General features: G+C 47.4%; 1 protein-coding gene across 4 annotated transcripts; it reads left to right on the plus strand.

Moving 5' to 3' along the window:
- The first annotated feature begins 1,487 nt into the window (after positions 1-1,487).
- Positions 1,488-13,514, plus strand: cherp (calcium homeostasis endoplasmic reticulum protein). Of its 4 annotated transcripts, none has more exons than XM_011614418.2 (20): positions 1,488-1,656; positions 2,334-2,507; positions 4,350-4,388; positions 5,751-5,920; positions 6,117-6,254; positions 6,322-6,473; positions 7,784-7,895; positions 8,039-8,128; positions 8,526-8,715; positions 9,413-9,576; positions 9,880-10,143; positions 10,285-10,480; positions 10,579-10,853; positions 11,442-11,575; positions 11,895-11,981; positions 12,096-12,242; positions 12,403-12,510; positions 12,581-12,672; positions 12,750-12,935; positions 13,041-13,514. In XM_011614418.2, the coding sequence occupies exons 1-20, from the start codon at positions 1,632-1,634 to the stop codon at positions 13,076-13,078; spliced, it is 2,781 nt and encodes a 926-aa protein (XP_011612720.1). In that variant the 5' UTR covers positions 1,488-1,631; the 3' UTR covers positions 13,079-13,514. The 4 variants fall into 4 exon arrangements, with proteins under 4 accessions (XP_011612720.1, XP_003973848.2, XP_029684397.1 ...); XM_003973799.3 differs by having other exon boundaries at positions 10,582-10,853; XM_029828537.1 differs by having other exon boundaries at positions 8,048-8,128.
- The last annotated feature ends 10,439 nt before the right edge of the window (positions 13,515-23,953 follow it).

Below are 23,953 nucleotides of genomic sequence, written 5' to 3' on the forward strand. Positions count from 1 at the left end.
TGAGAGTATTAACACAAGAGCTGACAAAACTTGCTTCTATTAAAGTCAAAATATTTTTGTAATATAACTAATGCTGGCTACCAATATATTTTAGTATGTGAACAATGACAAATTAAATGAACACGGTTTCCGGGTGTGAGGTACGAAAAGAAGAGCCAATATCGATGTCCTTTTCAAACTTTTCCATATAATGATAAGCAAGGTAACAACTGTGTCTAATTTTATACGACACCCGTCAATCTTATTTATTAAAAATATCAGTATAACACAGCTAGATAGCGCTGTTTTAAGAATTCTCGCAGTGTTACAACTGAAAATGGACGATCACAGGGTGGTATTGTGAGCTCAGTATTATTCTCTGTAATAATCAATGGTGTGTTTACAGAGATGGAACTGGCTCTTTGTTTACAGATGGAGCACTCTGGAAGAGGGGGCAGAATTTGGAGTTCATTGTAGATAAAATGCAAGAGGCTATTGTAAAAATAGAGATGTGGGCAAACAAATGGGGGTTCAGGTTTTCAGTCAGTAAGACAAAAATAATGCTTCTTACAAGAAAGTTAGGAGGGAGGTCAAGCTAAAATTGTACAATCAGGAACTAGAAAGAGTCAAACATTTAGGGGCATGGTTCCATGAAAAGCTCACATAGGCCCTTATATTGCTCGGCGGCAGACTCGTTTCTTTAAAAGCTTGATAAAATACAATATCGACCTCTTAGACTGTATAAAGGGGCCTTTCAAACTACTCCGACAGCTGCACTACAAGTACAGATGGCAGAGCAACCGCTGGAGACAAGGAGGGAACAACTAGCATTAAATTAGTGGGTTAGGGTTAGGGTCATCAACACAAGAAACCTTGAAAGCGAGCTGGGAGAAAGAGAGGAGGAAAGCAGCAACCTTGGTTACCAACCCTGGTTACCTCCTGATGCTGCAGGAGACCTCTCATTAATAGAAGAAAGGAAAGACAGGAACCGTGTTCTCATTTCACAACTGGCGCAAGCACACGTTGATAGTTATTATAGTTTTGTGGAGATATATACAGATGCATCAAAGAACCCACACAATAGGATGCATGGAGAGACAGGAGGGAGGAGGTGGTGATCACCCAACTCAGATGTGGACACACAGGATTAAATAACACGTTGAATCAAATAGGGAAACACAGGGGATGTGGGTGTGACTGCTGTGGAGGGAATTCAGTGGAGCATGCCTCAGTGCAGTCCAGAAAATTCAAAATACAAAGAAGATGATCCAGGAGCTTAATAAACAAAGAGTACAGTTGTATGAGGGATGGTCTGAGGAGCGGGGTGGAGAGTGAGGTGTTAGAATTGTGCTGAAATTTATGACAGAGAGTCAGTTAACAGAGAGAAAATAGGTTGGTTTGGGTTTTATTTGGTTGGTTTGGTTTTTTAACAGTATCTTGTGCGGAGATCGTGGGTGCTCATCCTCACCAGTCGGTGGCGGTAGTGCACCCGAACATTGCCCACCGCCATTAAACAGGAAAGAAGAACACTTCCGGTAAGCGACTCGGATGCGCAGCGAGTGCTGTTTTAAAATCTGTAAGTTATTCATTGAAGAATAAACGAGTTGGAAGTTGGAATCATCTATGTAAGCCGAACGCGTTATCTTGAAAATATGGATGCCCCAAATCATCCCGAAGGTGAGAATTCTGCTCCAATCTTGCTGGATATTAATTGATGTTAGCTCGCTAAGAGCATCGTTGTCTCAAGCTAGCATTGCTGCTATTATACCGCTAACATTAACCTTATAACTATATATCCAATTAAGACAACGTGCAACGTGGGTAGCTGAACGTGTGCCTAATAATATTCTCTTTGCCCTATTGGGTTATTCTGAAAGAATATACAACATTTAAGATCATAATGCTTAATGCGTAATCTACATATTTTAGCCAGCCTGTCTTCAGATAGTTTTCAAGTATACTTAGCTTTCACAACTAAAATATCTTGCTTGTTTTAATCCGTTTGTGAGCTATTTATCCTATTATACTCAGTCAGATGGTCTGTTAGTAGTGATTTATTTAGGTCATCGCATCTCTAAATGTAATCTTAAGAAAGAGTAAAAAGCAAATGTGGGACCTTAATCTAAATGCTAACTTGCTCGCTTACATCTCAAAGCAGCACATACAAAGATAACTGTCACTGTAGAATTTTAACCAATACAACAACGCAACTCTGGACCCACAGCTGCATGATTTTAATAAAAACATTTTCTTTAAAATGTGACAACTGAAGACTCAGCGGCTTTTGGAACCATGTCCATGTTATCACCTGTCTCTTTCCCTGCGAGACTCAGTTTTGTCTTTTCTTGGTCCAGATCAAGAACTCAGGAATGTCATCGACAAGCTGGCCCAGTTTGTTGCTAGGAATGGGCCAGAATTTGAAAAAATGACAATGGAAAAACAGAAGGACAACCCAAAGTTCTCCTTCTTGTTTGGGGGAGAATTCTTCAGTTACTACAAGTACAGACTTACGATGGAGCAGCAGCAGAGTATGTATTCAGATCTCACACACACACACACACACACACACGCGCACACACACACATTAATAAATAATGAGCTGTACATGTGTCTTTGAGGCAGTGGCATTTATTTTTACCTTTTTCTGATCTACATCAGATGCTGTTTGATCACTAACTGGTAGAAAAAAATGCCTCAACATTTCCCTCTTTTTCTTTGATGATTTAATGTGATGTGTTTTACAATGAATCGCCAGTGTTGTCAAGAGAATCATCTAGAGAACATCACATGTTAGCAAATGTCAGGGATGCTGTCGACTGTTTGACCCAGAGGTGACGTTGGTGGAGCAATCATGAGTCTCTTAATGTCCCCTAAATCTTTCTGATGATTTTGTTGATGGCTTGCACTGCTAGGAGCCCTGATCTTCCTATCCTCAGACGCTTTTGTATTTGTCATGTAGCAGTTTGTCACTTGAGCCGTCAGTCAACACCAGTGTGCTGCCCCACTCCACACCAGTGGCCCAGTGGGCCACCTGTGCTTTCATCTGTGTTCACACACTGGGAAAGACAACATCTAGTAACAATTGTCAACAGCACATCCTACAAGTCACAGCCAAAAACTGCTCATGGACCTCGTATATACACACAATTTAGTCAACAGTTGGGCTATGCAAACCAAACGACCAGCACTGTCATATTGAACTTCATGGACCAGTGGGGGGCAGAGCAGGGGCCCGAAGGTGTTGTACATCTATTATAAAGTTAAGATATAGAGGTTTGCTCTTCAGTCTGTGCCTTGGAACAATCACCGTCTTCATACAGCTGCCAAACATCAATTCAACAGGTTGAGGTGATTCCAGATGTGCTGTCTGCTGCATTGATCTCCGTGTGTCAGAGACCACACTTGATAATTCCAGGAAAAGCTGCCGATTACTGCAGAAGGCTTTACATTTGTCTTTCTCTGCCTTGGCAAGAGTTACTGCTCCCTGGCTCCATGGCAAATTCCCCAGTTTGACCACTGGGTTTGCTGCAGGTGCTAATTAGCAGCAGCTAGCTGTTTGCTAGTTTGGTTTGTATGCTCTTGGTCGGCATCAACACAGTTTTTACTTTAATTCTGCCACTTATACCACTCGTTGCTTCCTCAACAGGTAAATATGCTCCTGTTGACATTTCAGTTTGCTTTTGTATTCTTCACATTTTCCAGACTGCTGTAATTTAATGTGGCAACTTTGATGGAAATTAATTTAGAATTGTGGAATTAAGAATGAGGTTTAACCGTAAAATACACAGGGCACTGAAAATCAGCCAGCTGACCTTGTGGGTGACTAAATCTACAGAAACAGTAGTTTAGTTAAGTACAAAATACAAAGCCTTGTTTTCCTCTTTAACCCCCAAAGAATAAATGTTAATCTAAGTATAAGTCTCACACACATATAATTAATTAATACTTGTACATTTTAGTTTAGATGAATGGTGGTCAGGACGTCCTATACTTTGTTTTTTTGACACCTCAATTTCCCATTTACCTCTAGAACAGTAGGTTTTTAACCTTAAATACAGATGTTACAGCTGTGATGGCTAAAAGTTGGTGTTCTCGGTTTAAATGATCTAATGAATTTACATGGTGGACGTGCGTAAGTGCCTGTTGTGAATAAAAGGAAGGCAAAAACTCTAAAGGTGATTTATAAGCCGGGTTTTCACATTTTTAGAGCTGCGTTAAGAATAACTGAGAATATTCGGACTCCCATCCAGGCGATTGTTTTAGCCCCGAGAGAACGGGCCATCATCCACAGTCTGCTCATCCTGCTGCAAATCTCTACTTAGTGTTGTAATTCCTGTCATTCCTCTGAAAGTGTGCTTTTCTCCATTTAGATCTCTCTACCCAAGATGGGGAGGAGTATAAATCTGAAGGTATTTACATCGAAGCAGATTTGTTAGACAGATTCAGTATTCCAGTTATTCAATTTTTATTCAATATTTAATTTGACTAAATTAGTTTATTTTTAATTTTTTTTCTGTATTTATTTGACTGACCTGGAGATGTCTCCTGTTTATCTTGTGTATTCTTTAATCTATATTAAAATCCCCCTTTGCCTCATGAGAGGCCTCACTGTCACATTCAAGCCAGTTCCTTCCATCTGCTGGAGCCACTCCTCCAATTGTGGGGGCACTGGCGCCGCTCTCCACCCCACAAACTGTCACCTGGGATGTCTACATTTATTGCCAATCCATTGTTCTGCTTTTTTCCCACCGCAACGAACAAGCTAGTCCCCATTAGTCTGTCGGTTTGGATCTGGAAGTCCTCTAGGTGCACCCTCTGTTACTGATGGAGCAGTTTTTGATTCTGGAACCTCCTGTCCAGATGTGGCCCCTGAACATTATCCAGGATGCTTGATTGTGTCCATCAGTTTATGCTTTACCTGCCTGCATCATCACAGGGCGTCTGTAAATCATACATAGAATCATCACACAGACTAATATTTTTAGTGTTTATTTCTTTAAAAGTTGATGATTATTGGTTACAACTCACAAAAACCCAAAATTCAGTGTCATTGCCAAGGCTGTTGATCTGATTACTGTCCAGGATCATTGAGTGTCAGGTAGCAAAGGTTCCTGCTGGAGCAGCTGCTGGCACAACTATGGAAGCAATGAATGGGAGACGGATCTGGACAGAGACGGATCCAGGACAGGGACACAACCGTCTCAGTCCTGGTGTCAACCAGAGACGGCGTCAGAGGCGTCTCACCTGGGCTGAGGGGAAAAAGGGAAACGAAGGTCCCAGAGTCTGGAGGAAGAGTAGAGATGCTGAGAGACCGAAGTGGAGCTGGACTTTCCAGAGTCACTGATGGGTTTTGGGGGTCAGGTCATCTGCTGGTGTTGGTGCTGTGTTTTATCAGGTCAAAGGTCAGAGTTTAGAGCATGAAATAAACACTTGAAACCTATTAGTCTGTGTGTAAGTGAGAGATCCTCATTTTGGGCTAATGTCTGTTGCATCGTGTATGAGATCTTTGTTAGAAACTAACTGTTGCTCTCAATTCCCCATTTGTCAAAGTTTGTTAAACTGTTTGGACCTTTTTTCACTTTTCTTTTTTCTTTGTGTATTTTGATTTCTTTACACGTACTGTTTCTTAGGCTCATAAATAAACTGTGTTTTTCTTTGGCCGTGAGCCTAAATTTAGATGTTCAGTCCATCATTAAATCTGCGATAAACGCTTTACCAAACCATGAAAATGGAATGCACCCTGTTGATGGGATTTTCCCATCTTTTTGTAGAGATTTACAACCCTGGCGCCCAAGACCTGGTCGATGTCCCCCCTCCACCGGTGCCGATGATCGTGCCTCCACCGATTCCTCCTCCAGCGGCTGCTCCTTTTGATGAGCTCATCCAGCAAAGCCAGTGGAATCTGCAACAACAGGAGCAACATCTTCACACCCTCAGACAGGTGCAGAAAGCAAACGCATACATGAATGCTGCCCATAACGACGTCAAACTGCCGGTCAAAACATCTGCTGGGGTTGTTTTCATCTGTTAAAACGGTTTAGTGGTTAAAATGTCGCTTTTGTCAGTGAGTTGTCCCATGTGGTCGAGTTTATTCCAAAGCAGTGCAGTTGATTATGGAGTGCTGTTTCACCCTGCAGGAACAGGTGGCGGCAGCCGTAGCTCTGGCCATGGAGCAGCAGATCCAGAAGCTTCTGGTGGAGACCCAGCTGGACATCACAGAGTTGGACAACCTGTTGCAGCCCATCATCGACACCTGCACCAAAGATGCCATCTCTGTAGGGCAGCACTGCAGACACTTAAATAGTTGCCTGTTTAGATGTGCTGTAATTTATCCCCTTTCAGGCTGGGAAGACCTGGATGTTCAACAACGCTAAAACTCCGCAGCACTGCGAACTGATGACGTCACACCTCCGCAACCGCATCACTGCTGACGGAGCACATTTTGAGCTCCGACTGCACCTCATCTATTTAACCAACGACGTTCTGCATCACTGGTACTTTATCCTTGCTTCTCTTATTCATTCTTTTCCATTCAACAAAAGAGTACAGGTGATTGTAGGGGGGACAGAGTAGTGATGGGACGCTGATGCCTCGAGGAGTGTATTGACACACTACACAAACTGTCGGCACTATTGATACTGTGTTGGTCACCCGATAGTGACCCCTGCACCCTATCTCATGATTTCGAGATCAGGATCTGGTAATTACGAGATAAAATGAATAAAGCAACTGTAAGGCTCTTTAACTATCATATGTATCACAGGTCATTCACTTGATAAAGTGAGTGCAATGCGCCACCGTTAAAAATAGTATATAACAGTAAACAATCCTCAAAGGAGAAAAAGATTTCCCTTGTTTGGAGTCACAAGATCAAAATTATTCCACACTGGGGAAAACTTCTTAGAATGATCCATAATTACGCAACTGCAAAACTCCATCCAACAAACCCACGACATGTCGATAGTTTGTTTCCTTAGAAACACACTTTGGCGCGGCACATCCAAACGATACAATTCCTGTATCGGTCACGTGATTCTTTGTTAAAGCGATACACGCACCGATACGGGGTTTCACTCTTGAGCTCTCAGCACAGTGTTGACGCACCAGTGCTGACGCACCAGTGTCGCTCGTCCCATCACTAGGACACAGTCAACGAGACAGTAGCAGACAGCTATTGGGGGGGCTTACATTATTATTATTATTATTATTGTTAATATTATTCACTTCTCTGAATGTAAATGTTGAGCCGTTGTGGATGCTGATGTTCTAAACCAATTTACACCGTCTGAGAGGCCAACCGGCATTTTCAGGAAATTGATCACTGAAATATTGGCTTAGGTCAAACTATTGCGCAACATTACAGCTCGTACACGATCGATGAATGACGTGCAGGAGTTGCATTCACCGACCACTGTGATGAGGCACAGGTTGTCCTGTGTGTGATCCTCTGCTGTGATACTGGCTCTAATAGCTATATTGTTGGAAAAACAGGGTGCTGGCCTGAAGGGTGCTGGGCTGTGAGCCCAGTGGAAGCTGTTTCCAGCAGGATTAGTTTGTAGAGCTCTCAGTTCCTCTCCTGTTCCACCTTGTCCAAAGGAGTTACCCCCCCAGCTCTGCTGATGACCCTGTCTGAATGGATCAGAAAAACTGAACCGTGTTTAATGTGGCTTAGGGATGAGTCAGAGAAAGGAGTGGAAAGTTGCTGTTTTGGATGGGGGCGGCCGAAAATGTTGTCTTAATTGACCTTGTTTTGCTTGAAATATTAGATGAGGTAAAAAAAAAAATTTGCCCTCTTCTCCTACAGCCAACGCAAACAGCAAAAGGATTTGTTGGCAGCATTACAAAAAGTTGTGGTCCCCATCTACTGCACCAGTTTCCTTGCTGTAGAAGAAGAGAAGCAGCAGAAGATAACCAGGGTAAATAACATGTGTTAGTTAATAACATGTGCATGTATTATTAAAATAACCCTGCCAATAAGGCTGCAGTCATATCTTACTGCACACAGTCCTATTATATAGTTAAAATAGTATTTACTGTCTACAATGTTCATTCTATCTAGTTATTACAGCTGTGGGAGAAGAACAGTTATTTCGATGAAGAAACCATTCAGCAACTCCAAAATCCAGCTCTGGGCCTTGGCCAGTACCAGGTGAGTGTGATGAGAAGCATCAGCAAGGGGGTCGAGTCCAACTTCTGTCGCTGGACATCGCGATCTTCTAATGTCCGGGATTGTTTTAATAAAGCCTGGAACATAGATCAAATACTAATTTATCTTTTCTGTTATAGATATTACTATAATTACCACCATATTGTACATGTGAATTAGATTTCAACACATTATTTCTGTTTTAGGCTAAACTAAGGAATGAAAAGCAACCATATGAACCTACTATTTTTAGAAACATTACCACTATCTTTAAGCTAAATGCTACTCTGTGCTAAATAAGAAACGCTGGACAGGTACTGTAAAATCGTGCTGGTGTAAGGACAATAAAGATCATCCCTTTGCCCTGTGCCTGATATTCCTGCCGTGTGTTTGGCATCAGGCCTCTCTGATAACGGAGTACGCGGCCGCGGTGCAGCCCATCCAGATGGCCTTCCAGCAGCAAATCCAGTCTCTCAAGACTCAGCACGAGGAGTTTGTTAGCAGCCTGAAGCAGTCGCACTCTGCAACTGTACCACAGCTGCCTCCAGCTGCTGAACCCGAAAAACCTCTACCTATGACAACACAAGCTGGTGAGAGCGCACGTGCACCATACGAGCGTTACTTTTATGGCTCAGATGACATCACGACCATGTGTCAGAGTTCACTGCGGTTAATCTCTCTCTGTTTTGCTGTGGATTGTTAAGCTAACGCGCAGTACAAACCCTTTCACGTGCACCCTGACTTGATTTTTTTTAAGTGCTGTTTATCAGCCTTGTGATTACGCAAGAATCTCATGGTTATATGAATTGTGTAGTTCTGGGCGTCTGGGACAACGGCCCACCGTCACGGGAGAAACGTGCGGATATCTTTGGTCTTGGTGGTCTTACATCACGTTGTCATAAATTTAGGACGCCCGTCTGACAGTGTGACAGCTGCTACAGCCTTCCTCTACTGCCCGACCAATAGAAGAGCGGCAGGAAGCCGTCGTAGCAATTCACATTCTCTTTCTTCAGGCTTTTTTCTTTCCACATAAATGTAACACAAGAGCATCGTCCCCATCTTTTCCTCTGTTAGTTTTTGTGACAGGAAGTGGTGATGCAGGCCGATGCCTGTTGCCGTACGTCGCAGCCTGAGATTCAGTAAATGCTCATTGTAGCGAATAAAGAGCAGCAAATATGGAGAGAAGCGAGAGTTTAATGATAACAGTTTATCATTCAGTTCAAAAGTCCAGACACCTTCCCACGTTTGTCTATGAGAAGGGCTCAACTGTGGTGGTGCTGTGAACAGGTGATATGAAGCCTCCCATGTCTGGCCCCCCACCAGGGGAATTTGATGGGAGTTTATCAAGACCTCAGGACCCCAGTAACTCCGGTGGGCCCTCGGACATCCCCCCCAACAAGTCTGCATGGTTTGATCATCAACAAGTGGGTCCTTGGAACCCAAACCAGCCGGTAAAGACATTTCACTTTTCTATTTCCCATTAATTCTAATGATTTGAGCCCCAACGCCACAGAAAATAAGCCATATGTGATACACATGTGGCTCATTTTCTGTGTTTTACACCAGAGTGGGGGTGTTGTGAGGGGCTCATCGTAGCCACACGCCTCTTCTCATGCTCATTATTACAGAATGCGATGTTAGATGAAATGAATTCAGGTTGTTTTGTCCTAGATTAGCGTCATCTACCAACAGGTGTAACCCTCCTGGCAGCTGCTTTAATTTGACCTACACTCAGACCTTTTGTTCTCCTTCAGCCATCCTTCGATCCAAACCAGCCTCCACCTCCTTGTCCTCCTTGGAACAGTCATGAGGGCATGTGGAATGACCAGAGAGACCAGGGGAACTGGAGCGGAGGCCCTCCTAGAGAAGGAGGCCTCTGGAGCGGCCCGGGTGGATCTGAGCCAGGCCCCCCGTCTTGGGGAGGGCCTGGCTCATTCGACCAGCAGCCTCCATGGGGAAACCAGCCTGAGCAGCCTCCTTGGGGCCAGCGGGAGCCTGCATTTCCTCCACGCATGCAGGCATGTATACTGGTGCTCTTTTAATTGTTAATTGTGTTTGCTTTGAGGATCCAATCATGTAACTAGCTAGAGAACTAGTATTAGGTGCAGCGTTTGTGGTATTACTCTGGTGACCAACTGTGAATGTGCATTTTCCAACAGAGACCTCCACATTTTCGAGGGCCTTTCCCTCCACACCAACAGCCACCTCCTTTCAATCAGCCCCCGCCCCCACCGCACAATTTTGGTCGCTTTCCACCTCGTTTTATGCAGGATGATTTTCCTCCAAGGCACCATTTTGAGAGGCCTCCGTTCAACCCACACCGCTTTGATTACCCCCAGGGGGAGTATCCCGCAGGTGAGGGGTGTTGAACCACGTGAATGTATCCGGGACGCTTGTTTCATTATGGCTTTAATGTCGCGTCCTTACATATATCCACGTATCCCTCTTTTTAGCAGAAATGCCAGGACCACCACCACCACCTCCCCCTCCTCCTCCTCCTCCCCCCCATCATCCCAATCAAAGGCTGCCACCTCCTGGAATGGGGGCTGAACATCCTCCTTGGGGCGGAGGCCAGCATTCAGAATTTCCAGCCCCCCCCCCGCCTGGTTTTAATGGCCATTCACCACATGTGCGTCAGCGTCATCACCCAGTGCAAGAGGACCCCTGCCTGGTGCCCAATGTGCCATATTTTGACCTACCTGCCGGTCTCATGGCTCCACTAGTCAAAGTAAGTCCCACTGTTAACTTCAGAATAACCTTGGTTCAGCCTGGTCACCTTGGTGCTGAGGAACACTAACAGTATAGTCTCTAGTGGTTCTGCTGTATTGTTTTGGCCTGTCTTCATCCCATACAGGGATACAGGGTGGGGCTGTTCTTCTGTAGGTCTTGTCTAACGTCTTCCCTCCCCTGTTTGTTCACATGGGGGGGGAAATGGGTGAGATCTTTTTTCACGGTGGCCCGATGAGAGTGAAAACTGACGTTCCAGTAGCAAACATCCATACACAGCGCTGATGGTGGCTGGAGGTACCTGCCTGGGCAGCTAGGAGGGGGCTGCACTTTGGTCACCTAACCCCTGACAGTGACCGGAGACCCTCCCGGCAGGGCTGCGGCCTCTTCCGGGAGTTACGGGTTAAGTTAGCAGCAATACGTCCGCAAGTGTTCTTCAGGCCATGACTGTGGGCCCCCGACTCTGGTCCACCGCCTTCACTCGCTCCCTTGTTAGGCTAGATCACCAGCATAGCTCACCGCTAATGCGTCGCCTACATAGGCCGCTAATGAGTATTGTAAAATAACCACTTTGTTTTTTGTTACACAGCTCGAGGACTGTGACTACAAAGCTCTGGACTCCAAAGACATTAGGCTGCCTCCTCCAATGCCTCCTAGTGATCGATTGCTTGCTGCTGTTGAAGCCTTTTATAGCCCTCCATCCCATGATCGACCTAGAAACAGGTACACCCACACGCCGTTACAGGTTAAGTTTACACATCCAAAAACATTCAAATGGTTGTGATGAAGAAAAATGAAACTCCTCCAATATTTGTAAAGGTTTTCCACACTTCTGAGCACTACTTAAACCCCATAAATCACATAAACTGATCTTTTTGATCGGTCCCGTTATTTTATAATAACGGTGCTTCAGTGGTTACCACTGCACAGGGGCCCAACGGCATAAGGAACTTTCAGGAGTTCCCATTCCATGCGTTCACCTTTAGACTGGGGGGGGTTTGGCTGTACTGTGACGCTCGGCTCTGCTTTTGTCTCCCACCAGTGAAGGTTGGGAACAGAACGGCCTGTACGAGTTTTTCCGAGCCAAGATGAGAGCCAGGAGGAAAAAGGAGCAGGAGAAGCACAACAGGTGACGTTACTTGGATCTGGTTCTTGTCTCAGCTTCACCATGTTGAACCGAACTGGACCTTTGCTGCTGATGGCGCCTCTGGCTCACTCACTCTGGGTGGATTTCTTTCAGCAGACTTGGAGGCGGTTCCTCCAGGAGTGAGTCTCGGAGCAGAGGGAGGTCCTCGTCTCGATCCAGCTCTCGCTCTTCAAAGTCCTCCCAGTCCCGCTCCCGGTCTCGCTCCCGCTCCCCCAGCCGCTCCCGCTCCTACTCAAGATCCAGGTGTGTGCACGCTGGCAGAGTTTTGAACGTCATAAATTCCAGAACCTATAAACACACACCCAAAACACAGCTTGAGCTCCCATGTCACTGCAACATTTGGTGTTTGGTAGCTAGTCCAGTAACTTCCTACAGATTCTGACACCTGTTTCGATCTTTTCAGGTCCAGGAGTCGATCCAGGTCATCGCGGAGCCGCTCGCGCTCCAGATCTAGATCTCGTTCCCGGTCTCCAGCCAAGAGAAGACACGGAGCCCGCAGCTCCTCCCCTCCGTAAGCTTCCTTTTTCTTCTCTGCTCACGAGTGATTTCCTTGATTCTAATCACTCGGCTGCTCTCTCCAGCTCCACGTCCTCTTTGATTGGTTCTTCCTCCAAGCACTCGGACAGCAGGCTCGGGGAGGAGAACAAAGGCCACCAACTGCTGATGAAGATGGGTACGTCTCTGTGACCGTTCCACAGAGGTGTGAAGGCTTCCTAACAATGCCGTTGCCTTGTCTCTCCCTGTCTCTAGGCTGGAGTGGATGTGGTGGCCTGGGGGCCAAAGAACAGGGCATCCAAGACCCAATCAGAGGAGGGGATATTAGGGATAAATGGGACCAGTTTAAAGGTGTGGGGGTGTCACTGGACGATCCTTATGAGAACTATCGCAAGAACAAGAGCTACAACTTTGTTGCCCGCATGAAAGCACGAGAGGAAGGTACTGGATGCTTCCGCTACTTGGGTTTGACATTGAAATTCCACACCGTCACATTTCTGCCCCAGGAAACACGCTTTTAATCCAAATTTTGTTTTTGTGTTTCAGTGAGTCGAGAACCTCAGGAGGCCCCTTCAAATGACTGACATCGGGGGGGTCACTCTTCTCCTCCCCCAAATGTCCAGCAAGACTCTGAATTTAGTCACGAGAAGAATTGACCTTTTTCTCTCAACATCAACATTGTTAGTTGTCACACGGGATTTTCAGACAGTAACAAACTCAGGTTCTCTATGAGGAACAAACAGTTCAACAGTAATATTTCTGTTAGTGTTGAAGTGTTTTCGATCTGATGAAGGGCTGAATGAGGCCTGATACTCGGAGCAGAGCAGCAGCGGGATGGAAACGTATTCCTTTAGCTTCATTATGTAGGACGAGAAGGCTTTGTTGGTCCGCTCCTGTTGGGTTTTCACTGTTGGTTAATGTTAGACTTTTTAATGTAATGACCACAGACAATAATGTAAGTGTTTCTTTTATTTGTATTATTGAAATAAATCCCAAGAATGAGACAAACTCAAATGAAAATCAGCCAGACTGTTTGTTTACTCTCTTGATTTGATGGTCAGCTTTTGGTGGTTGCTTGTGAGTATCGTGTATCTTCAGGCGGACAGACATGAAGTCCACTTCATCCCACCAGAGTTTGTGTTTGCTGTGCTTATATGACACAATCATATATCTATATATGTATGTTTAACACGATTAACCAATGATCAGCATCATGGCTGGTGTCTCCTGTAAAGGAAGCTGGGATATATTGCTTGGTTAGGGAGCATTGCATCATGGGATAAATGAGTGCAACCGGTGGGGTGCAGAGATCCTCACTTCACTCGCGTCATCAATTATGGTGTCATATAAAAGCTGCCAGCAGGGGTCAGTGGGGGGTCGCCGTCTGCTTTCAGGTGTCCGAACGTGGCCGCCGGAACAGCTGACACGGTTCGGTCACGTGAGGCCAGGCGTCATCACGGTGCCAGCTCACCTCCGGGAAGAGGACAGGGTTCTAGGCTACACGCACGCTGCTGGCAGAGTTCCTCCTGTTCCTACACATGGATCAGGAAGCTGCTGCTGGGTCGGTGCCCACCTGGGAACTTTCTGTACCGTCTCAAGCAAACACCTGGGGGCTGAGGGGCTGTCCTGATGATAGCCACGTGGGACAGACGTGGGCGTGTCTCTGGTAGTGCGCCTCTGCAGCACCATCTTGTGGCCATCTTCTAACTCAGAGGTTAGAGCGTCTCCGCTGCATCTGAAGTCAGAGGTTTGGGGGGTTATTAGAAGGTTTTGTGTTCAGAGAGTTTAGTGAGAGGTCATTTAAGTCACATCAAAAACAAACTGAACATTGAAGTGTATAAAAGCCTCGTTCAATATTTAGTTTGCTCCCGTCCGAGTTCAGATGTTTCCTTAAATGGTGCTGCCACCTTTCATATTGAACCTCAAATAGTCTCTCATTACCTCAGTGTGACTTTTGAGTAAAACCTTCTCGTTTTAAGCTGTGTAGAATTTGAAATTGGGATATTTGAGAAGGATTGATGTTTCTTTTGTCTTTGTAGACATTTGTCAGGTTTGAATCCCTTTTGTGGACGGTCCAGCAGGCTGCTGGCTGGGCCGACTGGGGATTTATGAGATGAGCTGTGCCCCAGATGTGTTTCTCCTCTTGTCTTCAGTAGGCTGGGGTGACCTTGACCATGACCCTGTCCTGTCCCTGCTTGTTCTCTTCTCCTTCAGTCATATTACGCTCTAATCGATGGCTTGGCTGTCGCTATCTTTCCTTCTGCTACTGTGTTTAATCACAACCTTTCATTTCCACCAATGCGGGTAAATACTGTTAACCAGTAAAGAGAAGTTGTTCTTTTCATGTTTTCATGAATTCATCACTTGGTAGCAGCAGGTCTCCAACCCTGTTTCAGAACCCTCGGACCTTCAGCCAGCCCCTAATTATGGTCTGGCACTGGGACATCTCTTCATTCCCAGAGCTGAGTGGCTCCAGCAGCGTGACCAGAGCATCTAGAAGCTCAGACTCTTAACAGTCTGCTGGGAAATCCTCTGTGTTCATCCTGGAGACTCTGGGGAACCAAAGGCGGAGCGCCGGGCCTGCAGCACGGTAGCACTGGACCTGTGGAAGCTGCAGCTCAGCTCAGGCGTGATTTGAGCGTGCGCTTGCTCAGGGAGGAAGAATGCACGTGTTTTGGTCCTGTTCCCACGGCAACACTCTAAACAACACACCTCTGCACACATGCTGGACAGGGGCTTGATCTGTGTGGTCAGCTTACAAGGGAGAATCGCAAGAGCACCGAGCTCTAGAATAACTATAATATTAATTATTAATAATAATAATAATGAGGTGTGGACGGCAGTGTGATTCAGGTCATCTGTGCACGTTGGCCCTGTTCTTCTCACCCTCCAGGACAGTGGTTCTGCACCTTCATCCTCAAAGTGAACTGGTCTAACTGGATGTGAGGCTGAATTTCCGCAGTCACGGCTCTGGGTTGCACAGACGGTGAACCATGATGAGGGCTGGGAGAGGACAGAGGTGATCCGTGCATCACGGGACGTTCCGCAGCAGCAACACACCCAGCAGAACGAGCCTCAGAGGGAGCCTGAAAGAAGCAGCTCATGTGTTGGAGCTATTCTGCTGCTTTTGTGTTTACAGAGCTCCACCTGGCCAGCAGAGGTTTTAATGGGAGGTCTTGCAGGTGTCTGCTGACCTCTGACCTCTGTCTTCATCACATGTGGCTGCTCAGCTGCTCAGTCTGTTATTATGGGATCCATCAGGGTTGCGACTGGTCCAGGATCAGCTCCGCTGCATTTACTGCTGCTAGTTCATGCGCTGCTGCTAGTAGCATGTGGATCCTGGACGTGCACAGCGTGGACGTGCACAGCAGACCCACCACCAACAGCCTTCATGTCCCTCTGGGAGACTTGCTGAGATGGGGGTCCTGGAATGTTCCATAAGACTTTAAAGGGCACCTGTTGGGGGGTTAAAGGAGGGAAAGCAGATCAAAGGTCTTCAGTGGTGTCACAACGTGCACGTGGAGTCACTCAAAGAAAAACACTTCTCGACATTCTTTATTGATTATTCTCACTTATCAATCACACCTGAAGCCTTTGCAAGTTAAACACGTTGGAAAAGTTTGTCCCTCACGTTTCGTTCAAGTGAGTCCTCGTTTACCGCGCGCGTCCCGTTACCATGACGATACCGGGTCGTCAGTGGGGGAGATTGGTACCTTTTAAAGGGATTTGATTGGTTATATCTGCTGTGAAGATTAAAGGTCAGAGGACAATAAACATGTTCTATGTCCAGACCACAGCAGGATGAACAGGAGTTCAGATTTGTAGATGAAAAGGTCAAAAGTCATCAGAAATCTGCCAGAAGGTTTCCCCTTTTTTTATTTCTCTTCTTTGATCTGTACATACTCCACCCGTTCATACAAGAGGAGTTTACCTCAGCTACACGTGGCAGCTGTGGCCTACCGCTGTGGGCTCACCCTGCTGGGGCGGGGGGGGGGGAGCAGGAGCCTGGAGGCCAAGCCTGGAACACCAGCCCTGCCTGCTCCTGACCGCCTGCTCTGACACAACCTACAGCCAGATGACGGCAGCTCGTGTGTTCTATCTGGACAACAGATGTGTGGGATTCCCCTTCTGTTGCTATGGCAACCACAACAGACCAGTTATGATGTTTTATTGGAACAATGGAGCATCGACCAGCAGACCATGAACCCTCCTCAGAGTGGAAATGCTCCAAAGTCCTTCACACTCCGGTTTTACCCAGGTGTCATCAAGGAGACACGGTGCCCAGTGCTTGCTCAAGGTCCCTCGAACCAACACCCCTCTGATCTCTGGCGCTCTCTCCAAGACTGCGAGCAGCTAAAAGGTTGTGACTGACTGCATGGCAAGCGCAGATGAACACATGGGTCATAAGCACACGCCCAAGCACGTGCACACGCACGCCGCGTTGTCACTGGCATGCAGAGCTGAGGAAGGTGCAGCGTGGAGGATGTGGTTTCACTCACTCTCTGCGGAGGAAAACACCTCAGATGGTTGTTGTTCTGCTGCTTCTCTTTGAAGTGGAGATGAGCTGCAAAACAATTCAGCACTCTGACATCTGCCAGAGGCACCAGGCGTGCACTCGAATTCTTAATACCCCTCCGGTGGTAATAGCTGGTAGCAGCCTGGATAATTAAGAGAATCGCCCAGGAGCTCTAAACCAGGGGTGGGGAACCTTTTTCATATCGAGGGCCATTTCAGTTTTTATAAAGTCCCCCGAGGGCCATACTATTACGAACACATAGCTAGGGATGCAAAAAAAGACAAAAAAAGTCTATAACCACTGTGTTACTAAGTCTCATGATTGCTGCATTTGAGTTTGAATTATTTATTTAACACACATGCATATAAAATCACCAAAAAAAAAATAGAATAAAATGACAAACAAGTAAAATATGTTTTCATGATCATACAAAACAATAAAAAAAGAGGTGCAGAGTTGAGGCAAGAGACCAGTAAGGGCCTGTTTGAGGCCTCTACTCACAAAAACTGCAATACAACAAGATAATCAAGAAAATAAATTAAAAGAAAGAAAGATAAAGACAATAATAATAACAACAACTAGAAAGCACTCGGAGAGCGCAGACCTCCGCCAAGCGCAACAATTCCTGGCATATTGTGATTTCCACCATAAATATTAGTCCCACATATACGTTGACTACATATTTAGATTCCTTGACCATAAAAACATACCGTTAGCCACTGGAATCATAACAATATATGTCTGAGTTAAGTAGTTATTCCCGAAAAAAAATTCACACTTTGAAACAATTTTACGTTGTCCGGCGCGAGCGCCTCAGCGGCGGCTACGAGGCACGTTCACGTGAGGTTTCAGCTTCGTGGCTATTAATTCACTCATCACAAAACTTGCACGCGTAATATTCTCTCTGTCGGTACATGGTCGTGTGAAAGCTGCTTGTTGAGCCTCCAAACTCCGGCGAAGAGCGTTAATTTTATCCAAACTCATAAGTCCTTTCAACTCGTCGAGTTTAGCGTGTTTCGCTACGCATTTTTCGTCCGTGTCAATCAGTCCAGCCCACTACGTACATCACATGCTGTGTTCACTGACCCTGACCTTGACTCGGACATAACATAACCGTCTGTTTTATCTCAGAAAACGGGAAAATATTTCCTCTTGTTACGAAAGAAATTTCAGGACACGAAAGGCAAAAATACGCTACCGCTGCTACTCGCAGCTCGCGGAGTTTAGCGAACGGTCCCACTGTATAAGTGCACATATAAAATATAAAAATCTTATTGCGTTGCGGGCCGGTAGAAATGGTCTCGTAGGCCGTATACGGCCCGGAGGCCGGGGGTTCCCCACCCCTGCTCTAAACGATGAAGGTTTATTGAGTCGCTGCCGGTGCAGAAGTTCCTGCTGTGGTCCAGCTGAGAAAAACAGGACTTTTCTTTACCAGTTTTGATCTAATATCAACTCATAAAGGTTTCGTCCGGACCTGATTGAGATATTACGTAATACGAGATCATTTAGTGCCTGGAAGTCAGACACACACACACACACACACGTGTGGTGCAGGTGTTTATTGGTCCCCAGCCCCAGCAGGGAGCTCAGAACCACCTGCTCCTCCACACAGCTCTAGGAGAACTTGGGTGTGCTCTCAGCATATCTATGCGCTTCCTCCAGGACCAGTGCAGACAAGCCTCCCCTGCCCAGTCCAACCAGGCTTGGTGTCATCCATGATGTTCCTCAACGTGGTCACCACATCAGTGTTGCTCCACAGAGTTCTGGAGACGGTCCTGATCCTAATAAGCTCAGCTTTAAGTGCTGGATCCCTTTTGCCTCCCATACCTCCCCCCTGCCTTCTCCTGGGGGCACCAACCTCTCCCCAGGCTCTGGGGCTCAGTGTCTTCCTACATGCTGACCACCGGCACACTTTAGTGATTTAATAACCGTCGCCGTGGCAGCAGGTATGTTGCTTCTTGGTTCATGGTGCATCTTGGGAGATCTGAAGGTTAGTAGGTAACAGGTGAACACTGTTGTTCTTTCTAGTAGGTTCTGTGTGTGTGTGTGTGTTTTGCTGAGCGTGCTGGTGTCAGTCAGAGGAGTTCCTGACCAAACCTCCCTTGTGGTCTGAAGACCTCAGTTCTTGCTGCAGCGATGTTAATGAGGCAGAAATGTGGTCACACACCACAGGTGATCACACACCTCCTCTGAGCATGCAGAGGTTTGCACCGTTGGCCTGGAACTCACACACATGCTGAGTGTAAAGACAGCAGCTGCGAGTGCACAAAGCTCCCGACCACAAGTTCACCACCGCCCCCCAGCTTTAAATGTTTGTGCTGCTTTAAGAGTTCTTTTGTCTTATTCCAACACCGTCAGCAAAGTGACTTTTTTCAACAGCCGGCTCAGTTTACAGGCTGACAACAGTCGTCCAGATGGTTGTGGGTGATCACGATCACTGTGAAGGGTGAGATGTTGTTGGTCTTTAGGGCACTTCATCAGCCCTTGTCCGGGGGCAGTTTCTGCTGCCCCTGTTGCTTGTTGGTGGTCAGACTCTGGTATTCTGGGAGGGAGGGAGAGGATGAAGGTGCCGGGAGTTTGGTTTTGGGCTCTGAGGGTCCAAACTTAGACTTTCATATGTAGGAAGTGTTCTGGTTGACTCAACTTTTATAGAACTGAAAGAGCCGCAACAGAGAACCCTCAGAGAACCATCCTGGATTTGTTCTCCTCCAGCAGGACAGGAGGACCCGGCCTGACCAACCTTTAGTTTAAAACCGCCCCTTTAAGCCTTCAAACTGCACAGTAAGTGTTGCATTGGTCAGGCCCAGGTTGGTCAGGCCCAAACAGCGGAACGGCTGATGACTCCTGACACAGGAAGCACCACCAGAGCACCGCTGGAGCTGAACTGGGAGCTGTTGGTTATCACGTAGCAGGTCGTGTGACAGAGTGACTGGAGAAGGATGAAAGCAGATTCAGTTCATCTTTATTTATCAGTGCCTGTTGCAGCTAAACCTGTCTGGAGGAGCTTTAGAGTCCGACCCCAACATGCTACAGTGTGTCGACAGAAAAGCAGAAAAGTCAGTGAAAAATACCAAATAACTGGGAAAAAAATCCCGGTTTTCCCAGAACTGAGAAGAAAGGGAGCGCTGATGACTGTCTGTGGCCTCTGTCTGGGGTTGTGGGTCGCACACCGGCACGCCTCAACCCAAAGGGAACCATTTCAAACTTATAATTACTATAATTATTTTCATTTAATATGATACATTTGGAATTGAGGAAGGCTGAAAGTTGTCCAGGTGTTTCCTGGAGGCCTTGGACAGCAGAGAAGCGCCACATTTAGGATGAAAAGAACTCCAAACTGGCTTTTACAGGTTGGCCTGGTGTGTGTATAAAGTTCCCAGTTACATTGTGAATGTCTGGATGTGGCTTGTTCCAGTTCACCACAGCGAAGAACCACCCAGATCACCTGAACTCACCTGTAGGTGTTCATGTCTGGATTATTTCTCTCCTGTGTGTAAAACCCATAGCAGCAGTCTGCAGTTGTCTCAGCAGCTCAACCGTCCAGGACGTTCCCTGAAGCACTTTGGGTCTGTGTGGTTTGAAACATCTGGCCCGTGTTGACCACCACCCACAGGTTTAATCCTGAACGTCAGAGAGGCCCTGGTCCAGCAACAGTCTCAGGCTCGGTACGTCGGCGTGGGGCCACTTCCTTCTTACAGCTTTCTGCCCTCCCATTAATCACATCTCCATTAGATGGCGGTCCGCTGATGACCCATCGCCATGGAGACAAATTTTCTCAGAAATTTGAATCATCGATTCCAATCACAGTTCTCGTGGCAGTAAGACAAAAGTTGTGGACACTCCCAGAATAACTGAGAGTGTTGGTTTTATCCTCCTACATGACCTCCACCTCCTCAGAGTCTCCTCTGAGCAGGTGATGGAAAGAATCTAAATCTGGAGGTTTTCCATCCAAACTCCCAGCAGCTGTGTAAAGTTGTGATTTTTTCTCTGTAATTTACAGGCTGTTTGAATGAGAGGAGTCTGGGAAAGGTTGGTGTCACCTGGACATTAGTTTCTCTGAAACAAAAACCTTTGAGACACCAGTTCTGAAGTCCTCAAGAGTCAAGATTCTATTTAATCAAAGTCTTCTTGATGGCATCTGAACCAGATGTTCTAATTTTTAAATCTACTGTCTATCCTGTTTGTCAGACTGTGATATCTCATTTGTTTTACCAAAGACCTGAAAGGTCGTAAGGTCACAGCCACACCTGTGGACAGCTCCACCCAGTAAACCAGCACTTGGAGTTCTACTGGCAGGATCTGGTGCGGATCGGCTTCTCCAGACATGATGGGGCTTCACCTCTGAGGAGCTTGGAGGTCAACAGAAGTAGATTTCTGGGCAGCCAAAGAAGAGAAACCAGCAGAGGAGTCCATACTGCTTGCAACATGATTCATTATGGTGAGCCCTCCATCACTCCTGGAGACCTCTGTTGCTCCTGGAGACCTCCGTCGCTCCTGGAGACCTCCGTTGCTCCTGGAGACCTGTTGCTCCTGGAGCCCTCCATCACTCCCGGAGACCTCCGTCGCTCCCGGAGACCTCCGTCGCTCCCGGAGACCTCCGTCGCTCCCGGAGATCTCCGTCGCTCCCGGAGACCTCCGTCGCTCCCGGAGATCTCCGTCGCTCCCGGAGCCCTCCGTCGCTCCCGGAGACCTCCGTCGCTCCCGGAGATCTCCGTCGCTCCCGGAGATCTCCGTCGCTCCCGGAGACCTCTGTTGCTCCCGGAGCCCTCCGTCACTCCTGGAGACCTCTGTTGCTCCTGGAGCCCTCCGTCACTCCTGGAGACCTCTGTTGCTCCTGGAGACCTGTTGCTCCCGGAGCCCTCCGTCACTCCTGGAGACCTCTGTTGCTCCTGGAGACCTCCGTCGCTCCTGGAGACCTCCGTTGCTCCTGGAGACCTGTTGCTCCCGGAGCCCTCCGTCACTCCTGGAGACCTCTGTTGCTCCCGGAGACCTCCGTCACTCCCGGAGCCCTCCGTCACTCCTGGAGACCTCTGTTGCTCCCGGAGACCTCCGTCGCTCCTGGAGACCTCCGTTGCTCCTGGAGACCTCTGTTGCTCATTGGGACCTTCTTATATGGGAGTTAAAGGACAGACCACATGTGTGTAAAGGTTCTGTTGATACCGCGTCTCTTAAATGACTTGGATTTGGATCCCACCCTTCCACCTTCTACCACCCCCATCCCCCTGCTCTCACCATCCCCACATCCTCCCTGCTTCACGGCTGACCAGGTGAGGGGAGAACTGAGGAAGCTCCGGCCCCGAAAAGCAGCTGGACCGGATAGAGTCTGTCCCCGGCTCCTCAAGACCTGCGCTGCTGAACTCGGGGAGCCGCTACAACGGGTCTTCAACCTCAGCCTGGAGCTGGGGAAAGTGCCCACCTTATGGAAGACGTCCTGCATCATTCCTGTCCCCAAGAAGAACAGACCGAGTGAGCTGAACGACTTCCGGCCGGTGGCACTCACCTCACATCTGATGAAGACTCTGGAGCGGCTCTTCTTCAACCTCCTCAGGCCCCAGGTGCAGCACGCTGAGGACTCCTTACAGTTCGCCTACCGGGACAAGGTCGGTGTAGAGGACGCCATCATCTACCTGCTGCACCGAGTCCACTCGCATCTGGACAATGGGAGTGGCACAGCGAGAATCCTCTTTTTGGATTTCTCGAGTGCCTTCAACACGATCCAGCCCCTTGTCCTACAGGACAAGCTCCAGATGCGAGTGGACCCCTTCCTGGTTGCTTGGATCTCCAGCTACCTCACCGACAGGCCGCAGTTCGTCAGGATGAAGGACATCACGTCTGACACTGTGGTCAGTGAAGAGGATGGGGGGCAGCATCGGTGCCCCTGTGGAGCACCGATGCTGCCCCCCATCCTCTTCACTCTGTACACCTCGGACTTCTGTTACAACTCTGAAATGTGTCACATTCAGAAGTTCGCTGATGACACAGCCATCGTTGGATGTATCAGAGACGACGAAGAGGAGGAGTACCGGTGCCTGGTGAGGGACTTTGTTGCCTGGTGCCACAACAACAGCCTGCAGCTCAACACCTCCAAAACTAAAGAACTGGTCATTGACTTTGAGAGGGACCGACCGAGACCTAGACCAGTTCAGATAGGAACGGAGGAGGTGGAGGGCGTGCAGACCTACAAATATCTTGGGCTGTGGCTGGACAATAGGCTGGACTGGACAAGCAACACGAGGCAGCTGTACAAGAAGACCCAGAGCAGGATGTACTTCCTGAGGAGACTCAGATCCTTCAACATCTGCAGGAAACTGCAGGAAATCAGTCTGTGGTCGCCAGCGTCCTGTCCTACGCTGTGGTGTGCTGGGGGGGGAGTGCGACAAAAGCGGACCTCTCCAGGCTGGAGAAGCTGATCAGGCGGGCCAGCTCAGTGGTGGGGATGAAGCTGAAACCTCTGGTGACAGTGGCAGAGAGGAGAACTATTGACAAGCTGCAGAGCATCATGGACAATGTCCGCCACCCTCTGCACACTGTCATCCACAGCCAGAGAAGCCTGATCAGCCAGAGGCTGCACCTCCCCAAGTTCAGGACCAACAGACTGGGGAACTCATTCATCCCTCGAGCCATCAGACTGTTCAAATCCTCACAGGGGGGGAGGAGGGCCAACAGGAGAACTGGAACATTTTTATAGTTTTATATTTATATTCATATCCTATTTAATTTATTCTATTTTCTTATTTTATTATATTTTTATTATCTTTAATAGGTTTGATGGGGTGTAATGGTGGTGGGAAATTTTGTAGATGCTTGTAGATCTTTGGAGATGCTAATTTCCCTGGTGGACACTCCCTAAAGGGATCAATAAAGTACTCTTGAATCTTGAATCTTGATTTCCTTCAGATTCTGAACAAGTGTATTTTATTATGCCGAGCCCTTCATCTCTGCT

This window comes from Takifugu rubripes, chromosome 20 (assembly GCF_901000725.2).
Source record: "Takifugu rubripes chromosome 20, fTakRub1.2, whole genome shotgun sequence".
Classification (NCBI taxonomy): domain Eukaryota; kingdom Metazoa; phylum Chordata; class Actinopteri; order Tetraodontiformes; family Tetraodontidae; genus Takifugu; species Takifugu rubripes.

Excerpts from the sequence above, each read along its gene's own strand:
- cherp (XM_011614418.2), top strand. The coding sequence starts at position 1,632 with ATGGATGCCCCAAATCATCCCGAAG. Across the intron at positions 6,255-6,321 it reads GCACCAAAGATGCCATCTCT|GCTGGGAAGACCTGGATGTT; the intron begins GTAGGGCAGCAC and ends ATCCCCTTTCAG. Across the intron at positions 9,577-9,879 it reads CTTGGAACCCAAACCAGCCG|CCATCCTTCGATCCAAACCA; the intron begins GTAAAGACATTT and ends GTTCTCCTTCAG.